Source organism: Priapulus caudatus, unplaced genomic scaffold, assembly GCF_000485595.1.
Source record: "Priapulus caudatus unplaced genomic scaffold, Priapulus_caudatus-5.0.1 Scaffold688, whole genome shotgun sequence".
In the NCBI taxonomy this organism is placed as follows: Eukaryota; Metazoa; Priapulida; class Priapulimorpha; order Priapulimorphida; family Priapulidae; genus Priapulus; species Priapulus caudatus.
In genome coordinates this window covers 63,992-74,782 of record NW_014577749.1, presented here as the reverse complement: position 1 = coordinate 74,782, position 10,791 = coordinate 63,992, and the positions used below count along the sequence as shown (strand labels likewise).

At 45.0% G+C, this 10,791-nt stretch overlaps 1 protein-coding gene across 1 annotated transcript in view; it reads left to right on the top strand.

Moving 5' to 3' along the window:
• The window catches only part of LOC106812799 (protein jagged-1-like), a 25,481-nt gene that overhangs the window by 11,512 nt on the left and 3,178 nt on the right, over positions 1 to 10,791 (top strand). Inside the window, exons 2-7 of the mRNA XM_014816774.1 lie at positions 4,827 to 5,012; positions 6,152 to 6,321; positions 7,105 to 7,286; positions 7,820 to 7,924; positions 9,247 to 9,371; positions 9,810 to 10,076. Of these exons, the coding sequence (XP_014672260.1) occupies positions 4,958 to 5,012; positions 6,152 to 6,321; positions 7,105 to 7,286; positions 7,820 to 7,924; positions 9,247 to 9,371; positions 9,810 to 10,076 (904 nt within the window). The 5' untranslated portion in view covers positions 4,827 to 4,957. The remainder of the gene's footprint in view (positions 1 to 4,826; positions 5,013 to 6,151; positions 6,322 to 7,104; positions 7,287 to 7,819; positions 7,925 to 9,246; positions 9,372 to 9,809; positions 10,077 to 10,791) is intronic.

Sequence of the window (10,791 nt, the reverse complement as noted above, 5' to 3'; positions counted from 1 at the left end):
TATGTTTTTCTTGAAGGAGACAATGGAGCCATGCGGGAGAAATGTAACTTAGCCGTGAAGCCAGGGGGCGTTTACTGCGCCCGGCCAAAAATGCAAAAATTTATTCCGCAACGTCTGCAGCGTACACACTACACGGCGATCGTACTGGCGCCACAACGGACATCCACGCATGGCTCGCAGACAGTCATGTGGTCACGGTGATTAAAGCGAATCACTGATTTCAATGCATTCGCTGCCAGTTATTAAGCAATCGGCCATTATTCGCACTAAGACTGGTACCCATCCTTCTTCACAAGCTCCCGATATACCGGCCTACTATGAGAACTTCGTCTGCAAGGGACGGTACCAGTCTATATTCCCGCACGTCCGCAGTCCGCAGCGAAAATACAACACATGATGTTTGATCGCTGCGCAATTTCGGCTGCGCGATGAAATTCGCCCGCGCCTTGCCAATTTTTAGCATATCCGCTGCGGACGTGCGAAATAAATGAGCATGGTGTTCCCCACCCTTCACGCGGCAGTTCGTGAACATCCTTCTCATGAGTCTAAGAGGAGTACATCTAGAAAACAGTGTGTATACCCATTTGACGGCGAGATGCGACCTGCTGTTATTATGGAAAGCTTAATAGTATTTTAGACGTAGACGTAGTATTGTAGTACGTGGACGCGGAAAACCGGTCCGTGTCTGGGACAGGCATGAGAATTTTCCTCGCAGATTTCACGGATTTCCGGGTTTTTGGTTTTCAATATTGGTAATTCTGAGATCGATGCAAAAAAACGAATAAAAAATTTGGGGAGATAAGGACCACTTTTCTTGCAAAATATCGACCGGATTTTTAATTATTAACTTCAATTAAAAGTCAGGAAAGTAACTCTAAGAAATAACAATCAGAAGTGACGGAGACTGGCAGAATAAATATCGGCGGGTATCTGATGTAATGCTAGAAGCGGTTTTACCCTAGGTTCTCACGCCGTACTGAAACTCGGAGACAGTGGTTCAAATAGAACAAATGAACAAATTCAAAATGAATATTTCCTCCATAAAACATCTCAAACTGTTCTCACGTGTGTGTCTAAACAACGCATCGAACATTGCGGTCCCTTGTCTAACGACTGCTAAACGACACCTCCATCCCCCCCCTCTTCACATCGTAATATCTACTGGGGCAGAAGTTGCCAGGACCTCTATATATCACGTAATGAGAGGATCTAGTTTAGGTCTGTATTTAATAACGATGGACGTCTGCGCTACTGACACACTCATCCCTCCGTCAGGATACATCTACTGGACGGACGCCGGGCGGTGGCAAAAAGATGCGTAAGGTGCCTACGACGAGTTATTCATTACGTCACAGATAAATAGATCCCAATGCGCTATCGTCATATAGCCCGCGAAGAAGATCTATGGAAATGACCAGCGACACAGAAAAGACTAATGTAGTCCGTTATACATATTCACGGACAGTTTAGTGCTTCTCGCAGACCAAAGACCCGGTACAAGTGCGGAAGCGCACGAACCTGGAGTGGCCACCGCTTGTTGCACATGAGCCTCATAACTACCGCAAGATTAATCTAGAAAAGGTTAAAACGGCCGTGGTGATTATCTTAGGAGGAAGGTAGTGAAACGGCTAAGTAAAGACGCCTGGGAGGGCGCGAACGCCAGCCGGGAGCCGGCCCATTGAGTTACGCGTGCTGTACTGGCCGTGGTAAGATTCCCGAGCACCCTGCGAACAACCCAGCGCAGCGAGAAGCCCTCACCAGCACAACTGGACGCGAATGCTTCGCACGGGCTTGGCTGGGCGACTAATCGCCCAACGTGACGATGGCAGCAAGCAACAGAGGAGATACGAAGGCAAGGACAAGAAAAATCCGCAGCGTTCCTAAACTTCCGAAGGCGACCCCGCTGGCAAACACCTTCCTCTTTCATCTCAAACAGCGAGCGGCGGGACAAGGATGGCGACATCGACTGCGGTGCGGTTCGGATCATACAAAGGCAGTGTACAATGACAGGTGGCGCGCGCCAGACTTGCGGCTGCCATCGTGGGGCCTTTACCGTTAAGCACGATCCGTCCATTGCTGTTCGATCCCACGATGAACCCGACCGGGAGAGTACATCACTGAACACGAGCCGAGGGCCGTACAGAGAAATGTTGAAAATTGATCGAGCAGTGCTAAAAGAGACAAAACTGGCCTGACAATCGGCGTCAAACCATGAATCAGAGTCCTGCAGGCGATAATTATGACACGGATCCCAATGGTGAAAGGTAATGCTGCATAGGGCTGATCCGCGCGGTGACCCCTGCAAAAATATGGTACGCTCCCCTATAGATGGCCCGAGACCGACACATCAGATCGCCGCTAGATGGCGGTATCTACCAGCAGACACAGTGTCTTGTATTGACACATTAGCCACTCAAGTTCCCATGCTTGTAAAGTTTCCGCCGTTCGGTCGTTGTGTTCGGTTAATGCGATTTTGAATATCGGCTCGTTCGATTTATCTGTAAAAATCCGGTCTATAGTATGAGAATTCCACGCGGCTGGGCTGGTCATAGTAATAACTATTGACAATAATCGTTCTTTTCTTTTTATCTTGTCTCAGCAACGTTCCCATAGAGACCATAACCGCAATGATCAGAGATACCAGTAATATCCAAGGGAACTGCAATCGAAGAAGAAATGAGCCCTAAAATGATGAATTGGCAGATCTACACAGCGTGGAAAGCAACCTAGAAATGGGTAACTATACCTCACGAATAATTCAATTTTAGAGCGCGTCTACTTGTTTTTTACGTGAGGAGAATGCCCTGTTGACTCATCATGAATGCTACTTTTATAAAGGTTAATGTCTCTGATACACTAACTATTGACCGGTTAGTCTCCATTACGTGGTTGGTCGATGCCTAAATAAGTGAAACCCGGTTCCGCGCGACGTACGTTTGAGATGCTCGGGCGAAGAAACTGTTTGTTAATAATGAAACATGTAAATAAGAAGCACGCATAATATATATATATATTATATGTGTGAAGATTATTAAAATGGTAGGGTAATAGGCGCATGACTGTTAGATGATCCGTGAACGTGAACAAAACAAAATAGTTTTTATAATTCTGCGCTCGTGCGTAACGCTAATTATAAACATTATGACTTAATGACTTGAATGTAATTCAGGCATGGGGTAAGATAACAAAACTCTCTTTTTATTCACTTCAGACGTATCTCAATTCCGCAGTATGGTGCAGGTGATCCTCGGTAAGGTAGTCTATACTACAGAATGCACATCAGCTGCTGACGTTCTATAAATTTGTAACAACGAGTGTCTCGGAAATTTCCACTCAGTATAGGTATTTTATTATCTAACCATCGATGCCAGGACATTCGTCGCCTCGAGTGCTGGCTTCTATATTTAATGGTGAGGGAGCAATTCGTGGTAGTTAAATCGACATGATCGTAGGCACGTCGATCTAATAGATTTGATTGAAGCGAAACCCGACGGCTATTCTAAACACAACAGTGTATATACGCACGTTTCAAGCTTCAACCCATTAAAAAGTCTATCAGTAAGCCAGATTGTCCTGTGCGAGCTTTGTGGCTCAAACAATTCGAAGGGAAGCTGCCAGAAAAAAATAGATTACTAAGCTTCAACAGACGGCAACAGACCGATTATAACAAGAAATTGTTCTAATAAGTTACATGATTAGACCCGCTCCGAACATCACTCCATAGTAAGCAAAGGGGTGTGAGTCTGACGATGCGCTAAAGAGTGGAGGTTGGAATTATGCCGTGATACCCTAAGGATAGGGTTTATTAGGCCATCTATACTAAATTGTAGCATGCAGTAATGTTAATAGGAAAATCGAGGTATATGGCAGATGACCTTTAAAACAGTTCGGCATGCGAAAACACCCGGTAGACACCAATATTTGCGTGCCGCACGTAATATACAGGGGTGGACGGCTGCACAGCGGCACACGGCTTTAAATCTCGCGCATACTACAGGACACAATCTATACAACCACATATAAAAGATTCGCACAAGATCATCAAAATGATGGCAATCCTATGGATTGCAATCTGTATCATGATTGAAGCGCCATCAGTTCTGAATGGGCGCTCATCGGATCGTTCCTAAGAAAGATGGTCGTGCGGCCGGTGATATGTGCCGTGTATGACGTGCGTAACATGGGTGAGCCTGGAGAATGGAATAATTAAAATTCAGCGGATGCTGCTAAATCGGGAATAGTTGTGGCTTGTTTAAACAGCATGACCTGGAACTAGCACAGGCTAAACAATTAGGGCGCGCCCGTATGGAGCGGTGCGCGCTCGCCTCCCTTCTTCATTCGCCTCACATAATCATAGCGGAGTTTTCTAAGTGGATTCGATTGAGTGACGGCTGGACTACCGCCCGCACTTTGCGCTCTGTCTCCGATATTTGCATTATTCGCACAATACCGCGCTTGTCTTGATGCTTGTATGCCCAAGGAGATTTTCGTATATTCTCGAGAAATTTGCGGGAGCAAGTTTCCTGCTTGTAAATTAAGTCACGTTGTTATACTGTTCCTGCAAGTTTCTTGCTTGTAAGTCTCGTTTTTTTATGTTTCCTACATGTCTCTACAAGCTGTACAAGCTGGACGTGTTTGACGATTAAACTAACGTTCTCTTGTTTCGACGTTCTCTTGTTTACAGACAGCGACAGCCGTACAAGCTGATGTGTTTGAGGCACTCTGTACGTTAGCAGCTACCACGCCGCAACGCGCTCGCTCTACAAGCTAGACAAGTTCACAGATTAAACTAACGTTCTCTTGTTTCGACGTTCTCTTGTTTACAGACAGCGACAAGCCGTACAAGCTGGATGTGTTTGAGGACACTCTGTACGTTAGCAGCTACCACGCCGGCAACCGCTCGCTCTACAAGCTAGACAAGTTCGGCGGCTCGGACGTGGACTACCTCGCGCGGAACATGCGCGGCACGGCGGACGTCGTCATGGTGCAGGAGAACAAGCAGGAGAAGAACTGCAAGAGTCACGGGGCGCGCGGGGGTGTGTTGCGAGCGCGTCTCCACGAGTTGCGGCCTGCATTGTTCGTACAGTTCGCCTAGGAGTTTGCGCCTGCGATTGGTTTCGTAGAATTCGTACGTTCCCCGAGTTGCGCCTGCATTGTTCGTACGTTCCCCGAGTTGCGCCTGCATTGTTCGTACGTTCCCCGAGTTGGAAGAGGAATGAGATTGGCATGTTTCTGTGTTCTGAATCGGGAAGGGAGGAGATTTGCTGGAGAAAATCGAGGAAAAAAAGAGGAAATTTTGAATGAAAATTACTGAAATTTGCTTTATTACAAAGAATAATAATCAGTAAAACAATAATACTCGGTAGAATAATAACAATCAGTTGAATCGTTAATAATTAGTTCAATAATTAGTAGAAATGCTCTGAGTAGAGGACGAAGTAGACTTGCTCGTTTGTGTGTTCTTTGAGTCGAGGATGTTCTATCGCGGAAGAAGGAAATGTGGAGAATTAGTAAATGAATGAAAGATATTTAAATTGTGAAAAATTCCTGAAAACGTCGCAGAGGAAGGAGAGATTTGCTGGAGGAAATTGACAAAAAAGATGAAAATTTGAATGAAAATTACCGAAAATTACTTCATTGAAAAAAGGAATAATCAGTAAAATAATAATAATAATCAGTGTAAATGAAATAAATAATAGTAATCAATTATAAACGATGTTGTGCATTGCTATCGTTTGCAGTGCCTAACCCATGTAAGAACAACCCAGGAGTGGGTTTCATCTTAAAGTCGTCTGTTTACAAGCCGGCAATTGATACTAATCCGTGTTGTGTCTTGTCATCGATTGCAGTGCCTAACCCGTGCCCATCAAACATTACCACATTGGAAGATTTACCATTTAAAACCCCAATAAGTAAAATAAATAAAATCTCTCGTTTACGTTAATTGCGTTAATTATGTCAAATATTGCATTTGTATATTAATTTTGTAAACAATATTGCGCGCGTTGCCATTGTTTGCATGGCCTATAACCCCTGTAAGAACAACCCAGGGGTGGGTTTCATCTTAAAGTCATCTGTTTACAAGCAATTAGTACAGTCTGTCATAGCAATTGATACTAATCCGTGTTGTGTGTCTTGTCATCGTTCGCAGTTCCTAACCCATGTAAGAACAACCCGTGTTCGAAGCTCCACAGCAAGATGATCTGCATCAACCAGCCGCTGACCGGCGACCACGTGTGCGTCTGTCCAGCGACCTTGCTCAAGGTCAACGACACGTGCAAGCAGCAGGACGAGATCACGCCCGACCTGTGCAGCAATCAGGTACCGTACGTCGCCGTGGGGGCGCCACCGTTGTTGCTGTGTGTAGTCCGGCGGCGGCAGGGAAGGGGAGGGGGGGAGGGGTGGTCTCAGAAACACCATCAGTGATTTTAATATGTGTAAAGTGTCAGTGTAAAGTATGGAACTTTTGCGAGGTGTGGACATAGCATCATAAGCATGAAATGTGGAACGTTGGAGGTGTAGTTATGGCAACATATGACATCATAAACATAAAATGTGGAAGCTTTGAAATGCAGTCGTGACATTATAAGTGTAAATGATCCTAACTTTTAAAATGCAGTTGTGACATTATAAATTACGTAAGCCATACGTACTTAAATATAAGTACCATATAATAAAATAATAATTAATTTTCCAAAAAAAAATACATATTAATAAAAATACATACATACATCAGAGATGCCAACCACTACGATTTATCCATATTTTATACAAATTTCTATTCTTTTTGCACCACTACGACCAGTTTGTATCAAACTAGTAATTCCACTGTGATCGGAAAAAAAAAATTGTCATTTTTTTTCGATTTATTACAATTTTTGACCCTCAGAATGCAGGAAATTGCATCTCAGAATCAAAATTTTTTCCGGGGGCATGCCGGACCTTCCTAGCAAACTCGGGTCACTATGTGACCCTCGAACTACTAATTTGATGGCCAGAAACTACAGATTGCTTTAAATATGTGTTGGCATCTCTGATACGTTATATAGATTATCTGTAACCCTCGTTGTGTTGCCTGCTCACGCTCACGCTTCGTGTTCGCAGTGCATCAACGGAGGCACGTGTCTGCTCAGCAACCTGGGCGTCCAGAGCTGTCGCTGTCCCAGCCTGTTCACGGGCAACCGATGCCAGCACAATATCTGCGCTGACTACTGCCTGAACAGCGGCTCCTGCAAGGCGTCCCCCGCGTCGCAGTCGCCCGCGGCGGATCCCACACCGATATGCAGGTGAGGAGGAGGAGGAGGAGGAGGAGGAGGAGGGGGGGGAGGTGGAGGAGGAGGAGGAGGAGGGGGAGGAGGAGGAGGAGGCAGCGGTGGACTTGGATGTTGTTGTTGTTGTTTTTCTTTTTAATATTATTCTTTGTTGTCATCGCCTACCACTTCTTCTTCTTCTTTTTCTTCTTCTTTTTCTTCTTCTTATTCTTTTTACTGTGCTTCTTTTTCATATTCTTTTTCCTCTTCTTAATTTAAGGGCCTTCGCCCAGGACAGTTTTCAAGCCTCCTGTGTCAAAAACTAAATAAACTTCTGATAAAAATTAATGCAAAAGTACAACTTAAAACTAAGATTCATCGTTTTGATTCTGTGGGCTCAATAAACTGCACCTCTATTGGGTAGCACTTCTCTTCTATTGCTAAACGACTCGGTGCACGGGTAAGTCTAGGTGAACCATAATGCAATCATGCTATGTGTGATTATATATATATATCACAAGTTTATTCATGATTTATGTATGTCTTGTTGTGTATGATTTGTTGAGCAGCTGCCCTATCGAGTACAAGGGAAAGCGATGTGAGGTGTACAAGTGCTCGGGTTACTGCGTGCATGGCGGATGCCTGCTCAACTCTAACGGCGAACCGTCCTGCGAGTAAGTATACACGCTCCTCCCCTCCTCCCCCACGATCTCTACCCTTCTCCCTTCTTTTCCTCCTCTCCTCCCTTCCTCTCCATCTCCCCTCCTCCCCCACTAACCCCACCCATCAACTGCGATCTACCTTAACTTCATCTTTTTCTACACTTGTTGCTCTGCTTGCTTCTCTGATTCAACGATATCTTTCCTCCTGCCATTGACTCCCTGATCAACCTCCTTTTTCCACACTGATCTCATAATAACCCCCAAAATATATACCAATATATACCAACCTTTCCTCAACCAGCTGTGTATCATAAGATCAATGTAAATCATCGGTAATCGTTCATATTGGTCAGTGATAGGCATTCACATTTACGTCGTAGGTAATCGTAAGTGGTTCGCGGCGCGCGCGTTTTCTGTTAGTTTGCCGGGTGCGTTGGTGAGCGTGGGCGATACAGAGTGCGCACGTGTGGGGTGCTTGCCGTGTATCGTAAGATTAATGTAAATCCCTGGCGATTATTCATGTTGGTCAGCGGTAGACATCAATGAACTTAATCGACCATATCGTTCATCAATATTTAATCGCATAGTGGTTATCGCAATAGGTAATCGTAAGTGGTTCGCGGAGCGCGCGTTTTCTGGTAGTTTGCCGGGTGCGTTGGTGAGCGTGTGCGATACAGAGTGTGTGTGGATGGCTGATAAATATTTATGTGTGTTTTATTATATAGTGGCGGGCATTCACATCTACCTTGTAGATACTCGTAAGTGGTTCGCGGAGCGCGTGTTTTCTGTTAATTTGCCGGGCGATACTGAATGCGAGTGTAATGCTTGCTGCAGGTTATACATACAATATATCCTGCAACTAGCCAATACTAAAACCCAAGTTTTCAAGAGGTCAAGTGCTGTACGGGTACAGTACAATATGTATGATTATTGCCAAACACATGAATATTTCTGCAGTGAACTTTTGGTGCCAAAGCTAGCTTTCGTGTGCAGACGACCTCCACGAAAAAACTCGGTTTTTATAGCTTCAGTTTTCAGTATTTCGGATAATAAATTGTGTGCTCTACTGAGGCCCGTAGGGTCTATGTCTCCCTGACCTCTGTTTGACCTGGCTCGTTTAGCTATTTCAGACTAACCCCAACTCTAACCCTAACCCTAACCCTAACCCTAACCCTAACCCTAACCCTAACCCTATATATATTATATATTATATATATATATATATATATATTTGTCAGAAATAGCTAAACGAGCCAGGTCAAACAGAGGTCAGGGAGACATAGGCCTTATATCTGCCCTACTGAGTGTAATGCTGTATGTAATGCTTGCTGCAGGTGCGTGGATGGCTGGACGGGTGAGAAATGCGACCAGCACATACCGTCGTGCGAGAACTACTGCAAGAACGGTGGCACCTGCCACCTGAAGAGCGACGGTCTGCCCGAGTGTATGTGCACGCCAAGTAAGTGATATTTATGTCGATACTATGATGACAGATGTTGTATCATTCTAGATCTGTTAACACTTATAGTGTTCCAGTGACCAAGAAGGTGATGGCTATTCTGATGTGTTCGGCAGATTTCGAATTTGGGGTTCGGTAACTTCCCCCTGATTCAAATTTTTTAGCTCGTGGAGCGCAGTATAATAGCAAAGGAAACGCAATACTCAGATAGTGATTATAGTGACTATTTTATGATATATATTTCTCCTCTCTGAGTATAATTGTTGCGTAACATTACAGAGCCTTACGACGAACATTACGATAGCTTAGCACGGTCTCTCATGTCCCGTGTGCTCTCAGGCTCTCATTTCGTAGTCATGACACGCCTTGCAATCGTGAAAGTATCCGCGCGCAATTCTATCCTGCCTGATGCCTTCGTCGTTCTCTTTTGCGCGACAGATTTCCTGGGAGACAAGTGCCAGCACTGCAACAAGCTAAAGTGCGAGAACGAGGGCATCTGTCAGTACGACCCCAGCGCCCCCTACTGCATCTGCCCGCAGCCGTACGAGGGCAAGCGCTGCCAGAACAGCATGTGCGACCGCGTCAACTGTACGGCGAACGGCGTGTGCGTGGCGCCGTCTGGTGTGCCGAAGTGCAAGTGTAACCTTGGCTACGCGGGCAAGTTCTGTGAGCAGGATCTGTGCACGAGCTACTGCCATAACGGAGGTGAGTCTAGCCGACTGTAAGCTCGCGTGAATGCGCTGTTGTACGTGTTGAGAGAAAATCGGGGTTTTAATTAATATTAAATGAGTTGCTGCCAGAACGGAGGCGAGTCTAGCCGGCTGTAATGTGTGCGTGATGTGACTGTGTGTCGAGTGTGGCGCGAATGCGTTGTTGTGCACATCGTATTTCGAGAAAAATCGGCTTTCTATTGTAGAGACTGTCGTCAGAAACCTGGTCTTAATGTTAGTCTTGATGTTAAGTATTTCTCATCCAGGGGCAGTTGTCAGAAACAAAAATAGATTCGGTCTATGAGGGAAAAAGTTGATGTTAAGATTTGAGTAGTTGTCCCTGTCAACAGCCTATAAGAAAATTTCATTTCTAACGACGCACGTGCGAAAATCCGTTGGGCCAACGTTGGCAGCCAACGTTGGCATGGGCTGAAGACATCCTTTGGGCCAACGTTGGCCCAACGTCAGCATGTTATCTGGGACCCCCGGTCAATAATAGGTCCTACTCGAATTTTTGTCGCAAAATCGAAATCGCTGTTAATCCATTGAATAAATTCTTCGCAATAGATATATACAACCTTATATAGTTATTCTCGAAGCTTCACAGCATCACTCGAGAAAATGATGGTATGTACAGTATCCATATAGATTTATACATATGTGTATACGGTATATTATACAGAGTTATTTGTTCCCGCGTGCAGGTACGT